Source organism: Amphiura filiformis, chromosome 5, assembly GCF_039555335.1.
Source record: "Amphiura filiformis chromosome 5, Afil_fr2py, whole genome shotgun sequence".
Taxonomy (NCBI): Eukaryota; Metazoa; Echinodermata; class Ophiuroidea; order Amphilepidida; family Amphiuridae; genus Amphiura; species Amphiura filiformis.
The window spans coordinates 15079224-15102585 of NC_092632.1; the positions used below are offsets into that span (position 1 = coordinate 15079224).

General features: G+C 36.4%; 1 protein-coding gene across 1 annotated transcript in view; it reads left to right on the forward strand.

Annotated features, from left to right (window-relative positions):
• Window positions 1-214: 214 nt before the first annotated feature.
• The window catches only part of LOC140152706 (syntaxin-5-like), a 38316-nt gene continuing 15168 nt past the window's right edge, over window positions 215-23362 (forward strand). The window contains 7 exon segments of the mRNA XM_072175168.1: window positions 215-314; window positions 8902-9184; window positions 9674-9747; window positions 10379-10434; window positions 11403-11515; window positions 12692-12823; window positions 15405-15492. Of these exon segments, the coding sequence (XP_072031269.1) occupies window positions 8945-9184; window positions 9674-9747; window positions 10379-10434; window positions 11403-11515; window positions 12692-12823; window positions 15405-15492 (703 nt within the window). The 5' untranslated portion in view covers window positions 215-314; window positions 8902-8944.

Here is a 23362-nt window from a genome sequence, read left to right on the forward strand (position 1 = left end):
GAGATAAAAATCCAACTTGATTTGATAACATTTTTGCAAATTTAAATACACATGCTTTGTGCCATACCTCAGGGAAAATCCCTTCCAACATGCGAAACTTTGTTGAATGACGTCAAAACAGTGCGACGTCAAAATTAAATATTCATTACACATGCACACGACGCACAATTTAGGTCAAAGGTCAAGGGAGAAGTGACCCACCTTCCCAGCATGCATCAATTTGGCTACGTCAAACCGGTAGACGATCACAAAACAGACAGTTCCTGTATACTTTTGAAGATAATATTGTCACTAATTTCAAACGGATGTCGACTGTGAGTATAAAGTAAATAAAATTTGAAATGTTTCCAACCGAACCACAAAGTGGGAAACCGATAAGTATTGTAAATCTTCTTTAAATGCTCGTTTGTAAATGATTGTGTAGTCACGGTAATCATGTCAACCAACGACAACACCACTGACGCATGATGAAGCAAGCACTTTAAACTTCACTGCTGTCAGTCAGTGTCAATATGTGATTGTGAGGCATAAAAAGAAAATATGGGAGTAACCTTGTCAGTCTGACGCGACGATATATAGACTCATAGACTAAAGAGAGATTCGTTAGGATCTATGGCTTACCACAAATAGATATTTATTATTGTCTGATTTGTCTCAACTTCAACAACTTCACTTCAACACACATAGACAAAGTAAGAACCGGCTCAACAATCATCGTCAATCATGAACAATGGCATACAACCAAACAGAGCAATTAGATAGAGACACAAAAGTTGGTGAACTGCACTCAACTGCTGAGTGCTGACTCAACCCAAGTGAGAAGAAGTCTCAATTGATTCAATTCAATGACTGTTGATGTTTGATTTAGGCCAGGCCCTGGGGTTCATTCATGAGAGGCAAACCTTAGTTAACACATTTGCTAGTCAGCCAAATTCGCCTAGACCGGGGCCCAAACACAATACATATTTACATAGAAATTTGAAAGAACAAGATTGGACAGGCCGGTCAAGGAAACCTACAATGTAGCCTACATGTTTTCTATACTTCACTTGACCCATTATGAGTGCGGCTTGTTTACGACCAGAACGCCGGGCATAAACTATCGACCAATCACGCATGCTGTTATATTTATGCCCGAGGCGAGGGGCCGCTTGCCCCGTTCATACACACTAGAACATTTTGTGATTCTTATTTCATCAAAATATTAACAAAACATTACTTGTAACATTATTAAAAACCATGATTTTCCACTATTTTCCATACGACGTACCCGGCCATCTCACATCCGGGATACCGGGCATAAAACGCTGTTTATGCCCGGCTCTCGACCAATCACGCTCGCTGTTACATAGCATATGTATGAATTCATGTTTAATTTACTTTTAATTTAGAGGTTCATTCATCATTCATATATTTTCATGACTATTCTCCAGGAACGGCTGTTTACTACAGCATCTACAATTCACCAGCAAATGAAGTCGGTTTTCACTCATTGTTCAAAACGTGACATGTACACAGTCACCAAATACAGCCCCCGAAATGGTCTACCGGTACTTTTAGCGGACCTCAACTCAGAAACAGTTTGTGATCCCCAACCCTTTGCTACCTTTGGTAGATATCACATTTTTAACATGTGAGGGTCAGGGTTCACAGTTTGCTCTCAAATAACACTGGCCCTCCACTACGCGCTGCCGACCTGCGCTGACATGTACACAGTCACCAAATACAGCCCCCGAAATGGTCTACCGGTACTTTTAGCGGACCTCAACTCAGAAACAGTTTGTGATCCCCAACCCTTTGCTACCTTTGGTAGATATCACATTTTTAACATGTGAGGGTCAGGGTTCACAGTTTGCTCTCAAATAAACGGGTCCACTTTTTTATGCTGGACCCATTCAGATTCCATTTAGTTGAAATTTGCGGGTCCCAAATTGATTTTTGTGGGTCCAAATTGTACTTATGTACTGAAACTTCAGAAACACCGAAATGTATTTTCAGTACTGGCATAAACGATAAATATTAAAGTATGCTGAATTCGCACCCAAAACTTACTAAAGTCGAGTCAAATTACTGGGTAAAAGACGCCTTTCCGCGATCAGCCAACTTTCTCATAAAGAACTATAATTACTACCTAATAACATGCACTACTTTAATCATCTAATTATTTGGTTATTTTGTTATATTTGCTCAGTTGAAATATACAACTACCGTAAAAACGTGTTTTCGCGATGTCACCAGGAATTGACCCTGTTTTGTTGACATTTTTATTGTAACATTACTAACATAATATTTGCACGATCCGAAAAAAATTGCAAGTCAACCTCTTCCACAGTTCCCTTCGTATCGCTGATCAAATATCTGTGCATGAAATAGCGATGAGGTGTGTATCATGTTGCAGCGATTTTTGTAATGTAATTTATGAATGAAAAGTGAGCTGATTGAGTTGGGTTATCGCACAATGACGATCTATGATGATATTTTCTATTTCTTGGATGGGATTTTTTCCGGGTCCAAGCACAGCCTGCTGGACCCATTCAGGTTACATAATCTTACTTTTTGCGGGTCCAGTGAGTTAAAAAAGCGTCCTGGACGCGAAAACGCGATAAACTGTGAACCCTGGTGAGGGTGGGCTTCATTAAGCTTCTTGTGCACCAACTTAGCCACCAAGATCCTGTCTTAACTGTGAGCTGTGTAATCAATAGGAAAATGAAGAAAGTTTGGATTTTGACCTGCAAAACTCCAATCTGCATGAATTTTAGTAAAACTGTATTTGAATCCTATTTGATACTACAACTTAGTGAAAGCCACATTTCTTGAAACATTAGCGCATTTTTGTAAACATTAGCGCATTTTTGTAAAATATTTAGCCATAAACTACATGTCAAGTTAAGACATACATTGTACATGTAGTCATAGGAAGACGTTGATAATGCTGGGACACAAAATTTGGGACATTCGGCGAGCATACTTTTCCTCATAACATTGCCAATTGTAGGCCAGGCCTACACTATACATAATTGACCCCTCATTTTGTACATGTTTAAATGATTCTCTTTTTAATGAAAGCAATTTTAGATGAATTTATTAAATTTCAAAATTTTATGAACATGCCTACGACAAATGTCGAAGAATGCCCGGTACTACTTGCCCGGAACAAACATAGAAATGGCCACATTGCTTCAGTCCCGTAATGAATATTTCTTCCGTACTCCATAAGGGTGTGAGCGAGTCCCGGGAATTCGAGTCCCGCCCGATAATCCTATTACCCGGGCAGGAAATTTAAAATTTTTTTTTTTTTTTTTTTTTTTAAATAATTTTTTTCCTAAAAAAAAATTGAATTTTACACATTGTTTTGTAATTTTAATTTGAAAATTGATACATAGTTTTCATGTCATACTCTATTAATGATATCAAAATGCATTCAAATTCAATGCATTTTGATATCATTAATAGAGACGGTACCTATGACATGAAAACTATGTATCAATTTTCATATTAAAATTACAAAACAGTGTGCAAAATTCAATTTTTTTAAATTTTTTTAGGTCAACCATGATCCTAGCATTTAGGTCTAGGTCCAGAGACACTACAAAACCGAAAAAAAAATTGTAAAATTTTTTTTTTTGGCAATTTGGTACCGGTTACCCGCTCGAAAAATCGCTGGTACCGGGCACAAAATTACCGAAAATCACACCCCTAGTACTCCAATGGTTCCAACGTGGACGCTCAATAATAGTCTCCTACACAGCCAGATTGTGTCGGTCTCAGGGTTCCGTTAAGGGTTTTAAAATGTCGTCATGTGTGATTTAAGTTTGCTGACAAGATTGAAAAACTTGCGTCCAGACAGATTTTTGTAAAGCGTCCATCTGAAATTCACGATCAATCATACCGGGAACGCATAGCGGCAACCCCTCGTTGACACATCGCACCCGGGTCTACCTCATCAAATGTTGATTGCTAAAATAAAATTTTCGCCGTGATATTCCACCTCCAGTCGCTATGATAATTTTTCTCATTTCTGCATCAGTTTTTGTCCGAAAAATGGTCAGAAACAGCTGCAAAAACATGCGCAAAGTCTGTCAATCTTTAGCAAATTTTCGTACTTTTACTTCCGGGTTTTACCATTACTTTTACTTCGATCCACGTGTTGTTGATGATGCTATAAAAGCTAAAACACGCGCTGCCACAAATAATACAAAAAAAAGGTTATCATTTGGATTTTGTCTTTAAAATTGCTTTTATTCATCGTAACAATAATACTAATAAAGGAAAGCGTAGATTAGTTATGAAAAATAAACTTAAAATATTAAAAACTGAATATTGTCAGGTTGTGATAAATAACTAAATAAACATTAACTGCACGTCGTCAGTTCAGCATGCTTTGTAAACAAACAATTGCATCAATTGGGACTTTCCCCATCAAACAGCGATCGCGACGGAAAGCATGCAAAAAGTGCACGATTTCCTGACGTTGCATTTACAAATATTGCAGAATTTACTTCAATTCTTAGCAGGTTGGTCAAAATTTTTGGGCTTTTATTATCGTAAAAATAAAACAATTTCTTCTTTTTATCATCAATTAATGATTAAATTTCGAAGTTTTGTCTGCGTCCACATGGACGCAAAATACTTGATTAGCCATGTGAACTTGCGTCCAAATTTGTAAAATACGCGTCTGGACGCAATGACGCACACTAACGGGAAGCCTGGTCGGTCTGACACTCGTCGATCCTAACAAATCCATGATAGCCACATACAGTCTGGCCTGAGACTAATTTTATACGCATGCGCGATGGAGTTCTCACATGTATGCCCCCGGTATGACGTATCAGCCAATTGTAAGCCTTGTTTATGTCCGTTTAGCTGCACTGCTCATGCGTCATGGCGACAAGCGGCATGAAAGTATGAAACCAGCATTAGACCGCCATTTTGCCACATGTGCATTCTGCTCGCTAGATTTAGCGGGTGAGAAAAATTTGTTGACGTTTATCAAACAAAATTTTCGATAACGAATCATACTAGGATTTCAATTTTACCAAAGTTACATGCTGTTTTGAGGAATAACACAGGAAGTTTTGAGTGTAGGATCGCAAGGTGAGTGAATTCGTGATGAGGTTTTCTTGTTTCAACGATCCGATAGTAGGATATGAGACGTAGGATAAAAAGGTCTTACGCATACGCGGTGGTGTTCTTGAATTTGCTGGTATCGTTTCAGTCTGTCTTGGTATGAGTATCCTCTGGGGTGGGGAAAGTCATAGTACAAAAAGATGACCACCGGGCCCCCTCCTCGACTTCGTTTCTTTGAGGGAGGGGTCTTAATCGTGATCATTAAATGGTACAGAACATTATAGAGTATTCATTTTTGCACTAGTAAGGGAGCTCAATTATGACCCCTACCCTCAGATATGTGAGGATGGGGCCAAGAAATCATCTTTTGTTCAGTTGCATTAACCCTAACCCTACCCATGGTTTTTAGCTCATTGCGTAACGCAATGAACTCTAGGCATGATCCATTTTTCTGTATGTTTTTTTCTTTCTCTTGCTACATCGTTTGAGCAATGGATCTGGTAATTTGAGGCGGCGATCTTTGCATGATCGTTCATGATTATTACTTATTTAGCTAAGAAAATTTGGACAGAAAGTATCATTTTGGAGCATTTTCTCACGAAAAGTTTTACCAAATTTCATGGAATAGTCTCCTATGCAGACTGTTTGTGGTGCTTTTCATATTACAAACACTGTACAAACTCCTTGATCGTGCGAATTTGTAAAAGAGATGTTTAACTTTACTGTTTCAGTGCAGCTACAATGTTTGCTTTTCAGTGTTGCTGTGCCTTACATTCTGCAAGTCAATAGATAAAGCACCAATTGGGCTTGTGCTGTGTAGGCCCTTACTTCTGTGCACGAGCCATGAGCAAATAGTGTCTCAAATTCTCCCAATTTGGGCTACCAAATTGTTGGTTGGCAACCCTGACTATGAACAAACATCTCACTCATTTATCACACATCTACCCAGTCACTAAACCCAATTAGTTATGTAAACATTTACTCAAGGTGAGTAGCACTTTTTCAGTGCCTGGTATATCAGTATATGGGTGACAACCCCTCTCTGAGGTGGAATGTTTTAAAATTATTGTTATTCGATTTGTAAGGAAAAGTAAGTATGTTTTGCCGTTTCAACGAATGAAAACGAGCGAGTATTACCAAAGTTATGTTTGAATAATAGTTAATATACAGCATCATATGGTCAGCAGAAGAAAATTACATCACCTATGATGTCATATCAGTGTCCTTGACCGGGGTCCTTACTCCTTGACCACTGAACAGCGTGATATCATGTTGATAACAGATCTATAGAATCAAAATCTTCATCATATTACAGATTCTCAACAATCTGTGATCATATGGGCCCTATTGATGTGAAAGTAGTTATCTATCATATCCTGTGTCGTTTTATGGATAAAAATGACTCAAAATGTTATTGATGAAATGGTTGCTATCATAAACATCAGTTTTGTCTTTTCAACGGGAAAAATCAGATACAAAATAAAGTTTAGGCCTATAGTATTGAACAATGTACCCCATTTGACATGCACTTATAGATAAATAAATTGTCTTAGTTGTATGGATTTAGCCTTGATTTCCCATCAGTCCTTTATAAATGTGCTGGCCACTATCTATTATAATATAGTCCCGGGGGGGGGGGGAGGGACACACTTTAGAAGTGACGGGTATGTGCCTACCGGCGTCGCGAAGTAGGGGCCTATCAGGTACAAAGCGTCATTTAAAAAAGGGGGTCATTGGGTACAAACAAAATAAAAAAAGGTGTCATTGGGTATAATATTTTGAAAAAAGGGGGTCATTGAGTATAAGATTTAAAAAAAAGGGTCATCGGGTAAAAATATTTGCAAAAATGGAGCAATGAGGTTTGAGAATACTGAAATGTGTTTTTCAAAGTTGGCAGCCCTGTATACATAGCTATACATGCCTATACATGGCTATACATGGCTATGACATGGTTACATATGGCTATACATAGCTATGCATGGCTATACATGGCCATACATAGCTATCCATGGCTATACATAGCTATGCATGGCTATACATAGCTATGCATGGCTATACATAGCTATGCATGGCCATACATAGCTATGCATGGCTATACATAACTATGCATGGCTATACATAGCTATGAATGGCATTTACCATGAAATTGTTGTAGTTTTTAAGTTTCAAGTTTTTATTTGGAAATTGCTTTTAGTTTTACATCAGTGGCACTCATCTATCCGATGGTGCATCCAAGACATTAAATATACAAACAAAACTGTATTAAACAAAATAAAATCAAAGGATACTCGAGAAGCAAAAGGTACAAATAAATAAATACCTTGAATAAAGAAATATCTTGAAAACCGTAAGTATATTTTCAAAATGCTGATTTCTGCTTGATCACAGCACTATGGTGATTTTGAGGTTTGAGAATACTGAAATGTGTTTTTCAAAGTTGGCAGCCCTGTATACATAGCTATACATGGCTATACATGGCTATGACATTTTTACATATGGCTATACATGGCCATACATAGCTATCCATGGCTATACATAGCTATCCATGGCTATACATAGCTATCCATGGCTATACATAGCTATGCATGGCTATACATAGCTATGCATGGCTATACATAGCTATGCATGGCTATACATAACTATGCATAGCTATACATAGCTATGCATGGCTATACATAACTATGCATGGCTATACATAGCTATGCATGGCTATACATAGCTATGCATGGCTATACATAGCTATGCATGGTATTCCTGACCATAACCCATAACAAATGAGCACCAGTGGTGCTCTTGTTTTGCTATCGGAAGGGAAAGAAGAAACGAAATAGGAGAGAAGATGAAGAGAAAAGTCACTTGGCACCCCGGGATTCGAACCTCGGACCCCTTGCATAAGATCCCCAGCATGTAGCCACACAGGTGACGTTGGCCCGGCCAACGATTCCCTGGGTATATATGACTTCGTCTGATTGCATCATCAAGTCCCGTGGAATGCATGTACGCAGAGTGGTTTTAATAGTGAGCTTTAGTGAGTCCTAGTTGGGTTAGGGTTAATGACTTTCCCCGGTAGACCTGGGGATACATTGAGGGCATCTTCTACCCACTAATGGGCAGTTCCGTAGTTGCGGACATAAATTTCGGAGACTTTGAGGACCCAGATCTTCTAACTTATGGAGGTATATGGATTTTGAAAACTTGTATTAGAAGTATCTCTGATAGAAGTATGAAACCTGAAAATTTAATTCCAATCCCATTCTCGGTTCGCATGACAGGTCACAAAAACATCCCCGTTGGGGACATACTCACAGAAAGTGTACTTTTTGAGGTACATGTGTTTCAATTAAGTACTCTGAAGTGTACAGATCTTGTGTACAGGAAACTAATACAGTTTTGTTTGCATGAGGGACCAAGCTAAAGAAACGCAGCAAAGACAAAAATCTGTTAAAATTACGGTACTTAGTTTCAGCTGTTGCGGACATACATTGTTTGTGTTGCGGACGTATGCTGTGATTTTTGTCAATGGGTACATCCACAACAAGTTCTGGATGTTATTTGTAAATTTTGGACATAGATCCATACAAGGAAACATTTATTTACTAAATTTTGAAAATGTGCCAAATTAATTTGTTTCAAACAACAAAAAGAAATGGTACAGGGTGGTTGAAAGTGGCTTTTATGGGAATGTGATGTATGTCCGCAACGTGACAATTGTTTGAGTTTTGGTCCCATTATGAGTTTTTATGACCTTCGACCCTTTGTGGGAATAATACGGGGCTTATACTTATAGACTTGTTAAGTATTTTCCAATTTGTATTATATAATTTTCCTCATCAGGTCATGCACTGTTTGAAAAGCATGCACTACTTCAGCTTCGCAAATGACAACTAGACGTAGACATTACTCCCCTGAACACAACAACCAGCAGTATTCTCATTTCTCACAGCAACAAGGACAGTACAATAATCAGGGGCAGATTAACGGTTGGACGGTAACCACACATTCGGAAACTGCTGGTAATTCTGCACCACTTGGAAGTATACCAGCAGCAGTAGAGATGACGTGTAGGGACAGGACGCAGGAGTTTGTCTCCGCGATAAAATCAATGCAATCGAGACAAGTAAGTTTGCTTGAAATAATTGATTAACAAAAGATTCAATGGCTTAGCCATGATTTCCCAAGAGGGGGGGGGGGGGCAAAGTGGGACAAGGCAACTTTGTAGAATCAGTAGTAGTGATTGTCACTACACTTGTTTAATTAATTCTTTAAGTACAAAAGTTGGTTCAATCTGTAATGGTGAAGACAATAGACTCCATTGTGTCTTTTTGCATTCAACTGAAGTATGATATGGATCCCGCATTGCACCATTCAACATTCGGGACAGCAAGATTTGTTTTAAGGATGATCCAGAATCAAGAATGCCATTCCTATCTAACATCCTTTATTTCTTTTGAGAATGATGTATCACACATGGGAAAAAAGTGAAGCTTGTGGGTGGCATACCTGATTGTACAACCTAGTACATATATATGCAATGTATATGCAATGTGTTCACTTGATACAAATTATAACAACAAATATTTTGTTGTCGTTTTTTTTTTTTGAATAGGGGAATGGAATTACACCACATAGGGACAATTCAAGACATCAACAGAATCACAGTGAATTTATGCTTATAGCAAAGTAAGTATGCCATATGATGATATAAAGCTCAACAAAAGTTTAAAAAGTATTTCCAAGCACCTATATCTCAGATTATTTGCGACATGTTTATATTGTGTTGCACATCAATGGACAGCTACTTTATTCTCCATTACAATCACACATTTAAAAAAACAATCACCTTTTTCCTGCTGAGTACACATCTTGTGAATGTAGTTGGGTCTCAAACAGAATGTGCCAAATTGACCATTATTCTGTGCTCAAACAACACTAGTCACTTAGAAAAAACAATCAAGTATGACACTTGATATCTCTGAACATGTGTTAGATAAAGGTGGATTAAATTGAAACAACTTGTGGCTACAATATAAACATAGATGGTATATCTGTGAATAATGGTAAACTTTAATGCAGAATAAAAATGTAGACAAACCCCACTATTTACGACTTGAATTATGGCTTATGTGAGGTGTTATGCTTGAACTTGTCAACTTGAAAAGAAGATGCACCTCAACACCTGTCGTTCCTGTCAACAATTGTAAACTTTTAGTGCATGTACATTTTTGTAACATGTGAAGGACCACTAAAGCTTACAAAATAGTGCTTAAAAAACCATTTTAATATATTTTATTCTCTTTTTTTTCTATTTCAGGCACATTGGTAAAGATCTAAGTAACACTTTTGCCAAACTACAAAAATTAACAATATGTAAGTATATTGTATAACACGGTTTTACTAAAGTAGCATTATATTTTTAGGTGTGCACATTTTATAGAAACAAAGACTTGTGATGATTAGCAGATTAGCATTTTGTAGATCTACAGTAAGAATTTCAAATAAATGAACACATATCCCTGTCACACAACCATGAAAAGGACCCACAGGGAGTGGCATATTGGACACATGCAATTATGTGTGTGTGTCTAAAATATCGCACTGTTCATTCATTTGGAATCCTTACTGTAATATGAAAATATTGTAATGTCCATAGAATATCATTTTTTTGTTTGTTTTTGTTTTTTGTTTTTCGTGCCCTAAACAGAGCATTTTTTATCTCTTGTAGACAAAATAAACAAAATGACAAGACAAAAAACATGAGTATTAGCTATAATGCAATATTCACAAGATGACTCTTAACACAGAACACAATCAAACAGAAGGTTCACTCCATGATTCAATAGGCACCCATTTGTAGAAATGAATATTTAACTTTGAGAGTCTTTTAGCACAGTAATATTCCAGTTTCCTGTTATACAAAATCATATTTTTCAAAGCATTAAAAGATGGTAATGATCCACCACATCTACATCTGTAAATATGCTGATGAGCAATGAGGAGTATTTGGTTGACTAATTTCAAATTTAAAACACCCTCATCATACACACCATAAACTTTGTTGAAAGTTAATTCAGGAATAAAAGCAAGATTATCCTGGATTTCCTTCCAAAATTCATTAATAACATCACATGCTGAAAACATTTGCTCAGTTGTTTCCTCTTCTTGATTACGAATTGAATATCATGTTGATAGTTTATGTTATTGTTGGTACCTAAATAAATCTTAAATTCATATAGGTTTACACATTTCTTAGCATAGCCAGTATTTTTCGTAACTTTGGTAACAATGTTTTGTTTTAAATTGTGTAATATATGACATATTTGTTTGTTTGCTTACAGTGGCCAAAAGGAAATCATTATTCGATGATAAATCAGTAGAAATTCAAGAACTGACATATATCATCAAACAAGACATAAATAGTCTGAATAAGCAAATATTGCAGCTACAAAAAGTAAGTGTTCTTAATTGCAAACCTTCATTTCTAACATCCCTAACAAAGCTACATATGTACTAGCTATATTAGGCAGAAGTTCCATTTCACAAAATACCTAGTAGCCATTTCAGGTCAGCTTATAATTGAATAACTGAGTGGAAGAAGGGCCCAACTCCATCAAAATTGTTTTTGAGATATTAAGAAAAAACACAATATTTGGAAAAGTTTTATAGGCAGAATGTTTTCATCTTCAGGGGACCTTTAATACATGAACATGTATGATGTTTCTGTGGCAGTGGTACAGGTCTTAATACGAGCTGGAGTTGGGCCCTTCTTCCACTAATATACTGCAAGTGCCAGTTCCGTAAGCAGATGTGTTATAAATAGCTACAGAAATTTGGTGATTATCCATTAATTGCACAAGTAGAAGCATGTACAAATTGTATCAAAATGATTGGTACCCATCAATTTTCATTGATAATGGATAAGCCAGACCCATCAAAATTCAACATAAGATGCAAATAATTTGTAGATTAATTGTATAACAAGTCATAAACTATACATTCTGAGCATTTCAAAAGGATCCAATGTTGCATTTGGAAGAGGCAGGCTTTTCAATAAACATCAAAATTGATGGGTACCAATCATTTTGATACACCTTATAATATGTTAGCAATAAAGTTTATTGTAGTGAAAAGCAGATTTCATGGATGAACAAAATTTCTCTTTTAAACCCAATATTTGTGGAAGAAGGGCATGGAGTTGGGCCTTTCTTCCATGAAAACCAGGATTAAGTGTACGTGAAAGACTATTTAGAGAGTGGATTTTGGCTCATCTTTCACACACAAGCAAGAACAGTCTGCTGCCAATAAAATGCTGGGTCTAACTCATTTTTGTAAAAAATTGGGAGTTGGGCCCTTCTTCCATGCAGGTATTCAATTGGTAAAGGACTTAGGAACATTAGTTTTCAAATGTTTGAGTATACAAGCATCGGCCACATGTATCAAATGTCAGCATGGCCCAACATGGAAACACTGGTAGCTGAGCTGAGCAGACAACTGAATTTGAGAGAAAGAACAAACAATTAAAATAAATCTCTTATAAGATCTTTTCATTATTCAGTTTTAAGCTTGAAGTTCAGATGATATCGCCAGTATTCAAACATTTATTTTCCTGTATATTTCTTTGTTTCAGATTGTAAAAGGCAAACAATCTCAGAATGGTCGTCACATGCAGACACATTCCAACACAGTGGTGTTAGCACTACAGTCCAAACTAGCTAATATGTCAAATGACTTCAAAACTGTATTAGAAGTCAGAACGCAGGTAAGAATTACGCAGCTCAACATTGATATTTCCCCATAAGTGTTATTCTGGTGAGTGAAATTGTCCATATCTTCTGGAATACGTCAGTATCTTTTTCAATTGTCCATTTTACATTTCAATTGAAAATATATTCTCTGAAAGACAAACAAAATTTGGTATGTCTCATATAGCTGCCGTATTCACACATATGTCTCTGTGAAACTGGCACCTGGATTTTGTCTTGTGAATTTCAAGGTGTGTGATCCAAATGACAGCTGTATCCCCATTTTCCTCATCAAAACTGAGATTTCGGTATCAGAAGAAAGCTTCTGTTTTTGACATTGCCACAATAAAATTTAACAACGGACACATTTGTATAGATGGTGTGGTTTGAAGTGGTAACTACCACCCAAAAAAGTACTATCCTATGGGGCATTATACGGAACATGTCAACAAAAATAATGATGCCAACTCCAATTTGGAAACAGACTATATTAATGGTAGTCCTCAAGTAAGATAGAAAACACATTTAAAAATCAAACCATCCACCTTTAACAAATATTACACCAAAAATGGGTGATCATTTAATCATCTTTTGAAGAATTGTCAGCCTAGCAGGTCAAATTAGTGATTAAAAATCATATGAAGTGAAAGTAAACTTTTTGAGTTTTGTATTTTGACTGGAATTTGATTTAAGGAAAATGAAAATGAAAGAGAAGAATGCAGGAAATAAAGCAGCCTTACAAAAAACATTGATACCTCACAAGCTATGAGACAACACATTTGATCTTTGTTCTAATGATTGTAGTTTGAATTATAATTAGGGTAGGTTTTCATGTCCATGAAAAGGAAAATGATTGATTTAAAAATAGAAATAAATTGCTATTATACAGCTCATTTAATATCTGATTGGGAAGAAAGTAAGAAAAACATTGATCTTTGTTATGTTACCACAATGTTTTATCATACTGAAGAAAACAATATCCACCTGAAAGAAGGTTGGTTGAAACCGGCCAAGGGATTGAGGGTTGCCTGCCATTGAGTAAAATCAAACAGGTGGAATTAGTATTGATTTGACAAAGCACAGTTTTAGTAGGGCAACAGGAAGCAATCAACAATATATAGGTTGCCAGACCATTGATTTATGACAAGATCAATAGATAATTGGACGCTGTACATTTGAAAGAACATGATGTTCCAACATAACTTGTAAAAGGTTATGGGCCATATGGATTTATAAAACACCAATGGCTAATTATTAGTCGTACAAAAAAAAGAATGTTGTATTGTCCTTTGTAGGTCGTCCGAAGGGAAATACCTTATGGCATTATGAGTCATGTATCCAATCAGTTAGTATGTATGTCTGACTCCGTCAACAATTATGCAGGGCTTTTGGTTAAAATTTGGTCTCTTGAATAGTTCAAATCCTATTGCAACCAAACTTCCATAAATGAGCTTGACAAACTGTATAAATAATCATAATCATTTATTTTCCATCCTAAAAACATATAACAAATAAACAGCAAAAAAAACAGACGGGGGAGGTGCAACTGAAAGCAACAATGCCTGAAAATTGCTGCACCCCCTATACATATACTAAGTTACAAATAAACACACAGCCAAATTCTACAAACCTCACATCTCACACACAGCACTCACGTCGAAAGCATGAAGTAGATACATTATAATTACGGTATATAAATCGATTTTCAAATATAAGCAAATACATAAACGTGTAGAGTACATTAGAATATATTTTACCTGACATAATACCTAATCTAACATGTCTAAGAAGACAAGAAAGATTTTAGATTTGTTTTAAATTGTCCCAGTGACTTAGAAAGTTTAATTTGATTTGGCAAACCATTCCATTTGGACCGGTTGTCAAAATTGATTTCCCCCTCTGCATGGGTATTTGAAAATCATCCTTATTTCTGGTGTTATAATTATGATTTTCCCGATGAACTGTAAAAATATCATTTAAAGAGCGTAGTAACATACCATATTTATATTTGTTCATAAAAATAGCAGCTTCTTTCGTATACATATCAAAAATATTGAGCACATTAAAATTATCGAACAAAGGTTTAGATGGGCACAAGTACAAACTGTACTTGTGTACTGTTGTACTTTGCTAGAAACTAGTGTTTTATAATATTATCTGCAGCAAAAAAATGGACAGACTGACCATGAATATGGAGTTATATTCTCTAAGGACACTACAGCTTAGTATCTGCCCCCTTTTCAGTACAGGATATATTTTGTCCCTCAAAAACACTTCTGCTGCAATTGTTATCTTGCATCTTATAACTAAGATTTTGTATACATAATTTATGTTTGATGCAATCTGATCCCACCAGGCAGCCAAAACAATCAAATACAAGAAATAGGCAGTTTAAAAGCTCATAATTTTGCAACCAAGTATGCGAAGGTTTGCAGCATTCAATGACAGCATATTTCGTTACTCTGCATGTTGATGATGATAATTACTCAATTTTCAAAATTGTCTGGTCACATTAAATATTGCTTAAATTTGTGACTTGGCAAACATTTAATCTCACAAATGTGATGTTTCATGTAAGAATGTTACTATTTTTTGCAGAATCTAAAAGATCAGAAAGACAGACGAGAACAGTTCTCACAGAGTCCTGCTCCAACTAGTTTACCACCGTCAGCAGCAACTGGTCACAGTAAGTTGACAAAATATTCCCTTAAAAAGTAGATATTTTGCATGGAAAATTTTGTTTAGTTTACAAGCATTTCTTCTTGCATTTATTTGTGCTTTGAGTCAAAATTGTTTCATTTTCAGTGCAAAGTTCATTAGCATCCATTCCGGACCCATAGCTCAAAATTTGACCTCAAGATGTGGAGTATGCGTTTTTTGTATCCAACTCACTCGGTTATTCTATAATCTCTTTTAGGCCTTGGGTAACGACTGGTAATGTAGACTATACCAGTAATACCACTATCAATCAACCCAAAAAATATACCCTCTGACTAGTTAGAAATAACCGATCCTGGGTCAGGCAGGTTTTCTATATATCATGTCTGTGCTCTCACTGCCTTGTCGTTGTGTAAGTGGCTATTTAAAGCCTGACCAATCAATGCAGCTCTCAGCAAGCGAAGCGATATTTGAAGAGACTTTCATTCTGCGTGTTTACACTGAGCACTCTGTATTCTTACCCGGTATTACCTGGTAACCCACAATCCGATTCAGGCAACAACCAGCACGTTTCTTCTGATGCTTAAAATAAGGGTTGTGGTGTGTACCGGAAGTACTGAAAATGTTTTCCTGACCCCCAAGCTGCTTTTAAGGTCCCGATGTATAACATAAAATCTATACTATTAAAGAGGAACTTGCCGATAATCGATACTTTGAAGAGGAACTGATCGATTCATCGGTATCATCTCGGAGATTATAGATAAATTATAAATTAATAAATAGATAAATAAATAAGTTCTAGCATTTCCAGATGAATGGTAAATGCATAGATAGATAGATAAATTAATAAATACAAATAATTATTTGGATTTATTCGGTAGATCAACCAATGGTGGCCCGCTATTTCGTTAACGCGTTTCTGATCGTTGCTACGGATATAATACGCGTATACATACGCGCATGTTCAAGACGACCGTTCGTGGTGACTTTCGATAGAGAGTGGGTATTATTAGCACGGTATAAATCGCAACCGTAGGGCCTATAATAAATCGACTGCATTCATTTATGATGATTTTCAGAAACTTCTTTTGTGATGACTTTCCGAAGATTTTAAGGTAGGCCTAGGCCTGATTAGCATGGTATGATATATCTCAACAATGGCGCCGCGCCGTACATTTCTTTTTGACATTGGGGGGATAGGAATGAAAAACATTTCTTGGAAGTAGGCATAGGCCTATTAATAGTGAATCCGGCACCTTTTGGCAACATTAACGATGGCGTAGGTTTCTTTTGACATGGGGGATGGGGACCATCAATTTAAATCAATTTCTTGAAATAGGCCTACAGTGAATCCAGCACCTAAAATGGTGAATTATATGGTGCAAAAGTGGAACAAATGCACACGACGAAGACCGCAACAATTGGCGCTGTGACTTTTTTAGTTTGGCCAATTATGAGGTTAATTTTGTCAGAAACCCACATGTATACAGGTGTCAACTTGGGGGTGATTGTATGGACCATTGCCCTTATCAAGCCCCCACCACCGGAATTTCGCCTAACTCAACCTTCTTGAAACCCAATGTTGCTATAGGCCTAGGCCTACTTGATGAAACAGAAACAAATTTTAAAAAGAAAGAAGCGAAAGAAAGAAAGAAACGGCCACAATACATGCGTGCAAAAGTGGAACAAATTCGCATACGAAGACTGCAAAATGGGCACTTTTGGCCAAATATGAGGTTAATTTTGTCAGAAACCCACATGTACATATGTATATGTCAACTTGGGGGGTGATTGTATGGACCATTGCCCTTATCAAAATATTGGGGGGGGGGGATTTATCCCCCACCCCATACCACCGGCATGTAACTCAACCTTCTTGAAACCCAATGTTGCTATAGGCCTACTTGATGAAACAGAAACAAATTTATAAGAACGAACGAACGAAAGAAAGAAACCACATACATGCGTCAACATGGAGGTGATTGTATATAGACCATGCCCCTTACCAAAAAATTGGGGCAATTTATTCCCCGCTCCGGGATTTATGCCTAAGTAAAAAAAGAAGAAGGAAGAAAGGCAAGAAGGAAGGAAGGAAATAAAGGAAGAAAGAAAGACAAAGAAAGAAATAGGCCTACTTGATGAAACAGAAACAAATTTATAAGAACGAACGAACGAAAGAAAGAAACCACATACATGCGTCAACATGGAGGTGATTGTATAGACCATGAAACAAAAAAAAAAATTGGGGCAATTTATTCCCCGCCCGGGATTTATGCCTAAGTAAAAAAAAAAAAGGAAGAAGGAAGAAAGGCAAGAAGGAAGGAAATAAAGGAAGAAAGAAAGAAAGAAAGACAAAGAAAGACAGAAAGAAAGAAAAAAAAAAACAAAAAAGAAAGACAGAAGAAAGAAAAAAAAAGAAAGACAGAAAGAAAAAAAAAAAAAAAAAAGAAAGAAAAAAAAAAAAACAGAAAAAAAAAAAGAAAGAATGGGAAAGACAAAAAAAAAGACAGACAGAAAGAAAGAAAGAGTTAGAGAGAGAGAGACAGAGAGAAAGAGAAAGAAAGGGAACAAGCAAGAAAATGAAAAGGAGAGAAATGGAACGAAATAACGGGAAAGCAAGAAATGGAAAGATAGAGAGAGAGAGAAATTGAAAGAAAAAAGGAAAGACAAAGAAAAAATAACTTGAGTCAAAAGGGTGTTTGGTACAAAAATTACGCAAAAGATTATGCTAATAAAGGAAATCGTTTGCAAAATGGAGGTAACAAATGTTACCACATCACTGACCACATAATAATTGAGCTGTTAAATCGATACCAATTGCCATGATTACCATTTCCATCGTTTATGCTAACCGCTCCCGTTTACTAACCGCTCCCGTTTACTCATCTAGCGGGGGCCCGCGCGAAGCGCGGGTACCCGCTAGTGTACATAAAAGAAGAACACCCAGCAACCATTAACCGTTGTGTTTCCACTGACAGAAATACCGGTTGTCACACCACATGGTCTACCTCATGAGGTGGATCACGGTTGCCGGGTGTCCACACCGCATCACTCTGAACCGATCTGTTTCCACTGAGCACATTAACCGGTAACTAAACCACATTACCCGCCAACCGTTCCCCAGTAGAAACACGCAGATTGATAGTCTATTGATAACTACTAACTGCACGTGGGACTGCAAAGTGACAATAGGACTGGGTAATGAATTGGCAATGGGACGGGGCTATCATAATTGACACCAGAATCACCGTACATTGTTTGACAATTATTTGGAAGAAAGAATCCTAAAAGAATTAACCAGTCAAGAGGTCTGCGCGATTAGTAAATTATTGTGGTCAATAAAACAAGTAGATTAATTGTGACACAATCTGGTCCATGGAGGTCAAATGAGGCATTTTTGAAAATTGAGTTACTATGATTATTACCTTATACAAACTTAGCCTAACATGCCAAAAAATGTCTATTTGCTGATGTCTTTGATTGTTTTTGTACTCCGCATTTTTGCCTTTATCTCCTTAGCTAAATCTACAAACCACACTAAAGTACAGCAGAAAATTCAGAAATATGTACATTCTGTCTCAGTTACAAGCTTTCAAGTTAATGGATACTGATGTTAGTTATGAAGGAAGATGTAAGGTATATAGCTCACATCTATATTAAAGCAAAAACTTGTTGTCCATAAACTTCATGAAACTGTATGTACTTGTAGCACTACTGATCATGATTTGTGGGAATTTTCCAGATAGCTGTGTTACTAAAAATAGATGGGCAACTTCTTTTTCGATGGGCAAAATAGGGCCGACCCTGTATTTTCTAAATAAGATATGATCTGACTCGGAATCGGCCAATCCATCAATTTTGTGATTGGAGATCAGCAAATCTTGGGACTGGATCAGCCAACACTAGCAAAATCTATTTAACTTTTTAAGTTGATAAGATTTGCAAAACAAAAACCATAGCTACACATTTGAGTCCCCAATATGCTGTAGAAGTTTGTTTGTTGTTTTAAAGATCAAATTTGGATGGGCTTTTTGCAGCTACGACACTGGGAAAATATCCTGGTTGATACACTTGATGGTTAACTGGTTAATTGGTGATAGGAAAAAATACAGTGGAATAAAAGTGGGGATGCAAAAATTGATGTTCTAAACAAATGGCTTATCCCAAAGAGGCATTTTTATACAAATATTGACTGCTTTATATTTAGGGCATGGTTAAAATTATAGGCCTGTGGTGATCTCAAAACCATGACTTCCAGATGACAGGAATCTATATATGAGGTATATAAGTAAATATATCGCTATGATTTTTCTTGGATAGAGCTGCATTTGTATATAAATATAAAGACTTACAGGGGCCTACCTAGAAATCAAAACTAACAAGTCATCCCCTTCATGAGAAACCATTTTACACAAGGTTATTCTTTGGAATGAAGACATTTATATTAATAAAGTTAAAACAAGTCTTCGAATCTAACATTTTTTTGTTCCGTATATTTTGGAGACACCCTTCTCCCTCATCAGTGGTTCATTCATCAGGTGAATGTTGATTGGTTGATCCTCTATCAATTCTGAACCCCCTTCGTTCACCAGGTCACTTGTGCCTGGCCGAAGATTCGTCAGCGTAATCTCCTAGATTTCAGCTGTTAATGCCTAGATATGCTCGACATCATTTTTTTTTTAAATAGGAAAAAATACAGTGGAATAAAAGTGGGGATACAAAAATTGATGTTCTAAACAAATGGCTTATCCCAAAGAGGCATTTTCATACAAATATTGACTGCTTTATATTCAGGGTATGGTTAAAATTATAGGTCTGTGGTGATCTCAAAACCATGACCTTCAGGGGGCATAGCTAATTCAATGACCATACTTTTAACCAATCAGATGACAGGAATCTCTGAGGTATATAAGTGAATATATCGCTATTATTTTTCTTGGATAGAGCTGCATTTGTATATAAATATAAAGACTTACAGGGGCCTACCTAGAAATCAAAACTAACAAGTCATCCCCTTCATGAGAAACCATTTTACACAAGGTTATTCTTTGGAATGAAGACATTTATATTAATAAAGTTAAAACAAGTTAGTCTTTGAATCTACCATTTTTTGTTGCGTATATTTTGGAGACACCCTTCTCCCTCATCAGTGGATCATTCATCAGTGAATGTTGATTGGTTGATCCTCTATCAATTCTGAATGTTGGTGATGTCTTTGCTGTTTCCAGAAGAGAGCAATGCAAAAAAATATTCACATATTGTTTTCTGTTGACTGTCGCAAGTATCACCAAGGTTATTTTCTGCGACATTGTGCATTATAAGTTTCAAACTTGCAATAAAGTATTACTGAGAATAGAAGAGTGATTGATAGTCGTAAGTTAATTGTTTGTTTGTGTGAGGTTGAATGGGATAATCCATCAAAGTAAGCATTAAGGTGATTCTAAGAAAGACTAAGTATTGATTTCTGAATGAGCCATCCTCTCATTTTGTTTATTTTAGTTAAAAATACCCCATAATCACTTTTGAATCAAGTGAGGGGGCTACCAGAATGGAATTTCAGGTGCAATATTTGCTCTGCTATTTTTCAAACAACGATTACAATGACTGCCTCACAACTCTCATGTGTTAGTTATATTATATTACTTTCCTCTGCTAAATCTGCAACAAAAAAACCTTCCAAATTCTTGCAGAGGAAGTGCAGCCATTAAATAGCATTGCCAGTACCAGTACTTTCACTTGAAAGTTGCAGTTTAGTGGCTGTTCTGTGTACCGATGTGTCCCAGTTAAAGCAATTTCAATGAAATTGCTTGATAAGTTTAATTTTCTTTTTCTTTCTTAATTGTATTAAAAGCCAAATTATCTTATACCAAGTTTCTGGTGATGGATTATAACATTGCTGATAAGAATCATAAATGAGGCAAACATTTAAAAAAGTATCATTTCATGTGCATTTCCCTTGTTTATTCTTTTTTTTATATTTTTGTGTTGTCATGTGTGTATGTCTCTGTCTTCTAGGCTGCTAATGCCTTAATATGTTTTAATATGTAAAGCCTCACACAATATTGGAAAAGAAAAACTGAGCAGAAGCAATAATCCCTTTGTGGCCTTTTGCACCGTTTGGTGCATAATTATGTTCTGTATCTTTGCTGGCTAAGTTCTCTTAGTGACTATATTTTGATCAAATGAATTGAAAAACAACATTACCATGAATTCTACAGTTGGCAACCTTGCAGCTGTAAAAAAACAGGTTTCTGGAATATAAATATAATGAAAGTAGAATAACCCTTTTCTGTGGTTTGCCAGAATAAACGCAATAAAAAACAATATTACCATTGATTCGCGTGCAAATGTTCAAAGTCTGGTAGCACCCTCTAAACTTGATTCATAAGTAGTAAATTTTTGCATTGGGTATGTTTTTACTAAAATGAAAGCTAATGAACAATTTAAGAGTATGGCCCAATAAGAAATCAAACATGGTCTTTCTTGTTGGCATATCACAGTGACAAGAAAATTTCCTGTTTTAATTTATGCCAAAAATTTAATCTATAAAAAGGTAACAAACAGAAAAATGCATATCTGTGATTTATTATTTTTTAGATTTCATCCAACCCTATTTACCATTCCCTCTTAGTGATTACATTTTGTGATGAACCTTAATGCCCCAGGTGCCTTTTTGGAGAAGGGGAAGGAGGAAAAAAGAAAGAAGTTGAAGAGAAACGTTGTTTTCTTGAGTGCGGTTTTGAACTAAGGATACTTTGGGTGCTAGACACATGACCAGGGATAGCACGGTAGTGTACCTTGGCCAGCCAAGCTCTTCTGTGCATACATGTCACACTTTGAAGAAAGAAGTTGAAGAGAAAAGTTATTTTCTCGGGTGAGGTTTAGAACCATAGACCCCTCAGGTGCTAGACACATGACTGGGACTAGTACGCCATGGGGTGTACCTTGACTGGTCAGTGGTCAAGCTTTATCGTGCCTTTATGTCATGTCACATGACCTAAGCGGATCATGTTGGATATTTGCGTGTGCAGGGTTTACTTTGTGCATTTCAAGTTTTTTGATGTTTCTCAGTGTTAGGGTTGAAATCCATTTACATCCAGTGTAGATACATATTTGTGTACATTGGGCTATTCCAGTTACAATCCATACACTCGCTATTGCAAAAGCTATGGAAGACATGTCCGTAATCTTCCACACAGAGGGTGTAGATTTCAAAAGGAGTCACACATTCAGGTAATCCCATTTGACATTCACACTCCTTGTATTTTACAATTTCAGTATGTCTTTGTGACCAGATCTGGTTCAAGTAGGCTGAAGTCAGCAATAATGAAACTAAGATATAGGCAAAAAGAAAGGAGAAAAAAACAATTAAAAACACAAGAAAATAGATAATTATTTAAAAGGTTCATAACTTTGCAACCAAGTGTTCAAGAGCACCTGAGGTTTCACCATCAGTAAGTACAGGTACGGGTACTGAGAGAGTTAGTAATTGTAGTAACTCAATTTTCAACATTTCTGACTTAAACCTTAGTGAATCAGGTCAGGTCACATTTGGCACTTGCTAGGTGGAGATTGATTGCAATTTGTTCACTTTCTCAAACTCAAAATAAAGATTGGAAAAGATGCTGGAAAATGTGATTGTTATTTGAAAGTGAATTGACAGAATAAAGCACTATCGTCATATTTTGGTCCCTAGCTTGTGCTTGATATGCGAGCATTTGTTGATAGGTTTTTGCTTTTGCTAATTTTATCACAAATGGCAGCCTGGGGGTGTTTTTAATGAAACTTGATGAGCATTTTGTAGAAATGTGACAGGAAACAGGAAGTAGTACTTCATACTTTATTTTTCTAACACTGTTGCCGTTTTATCACAAATGAGAGGTACTTTGATGAAAATT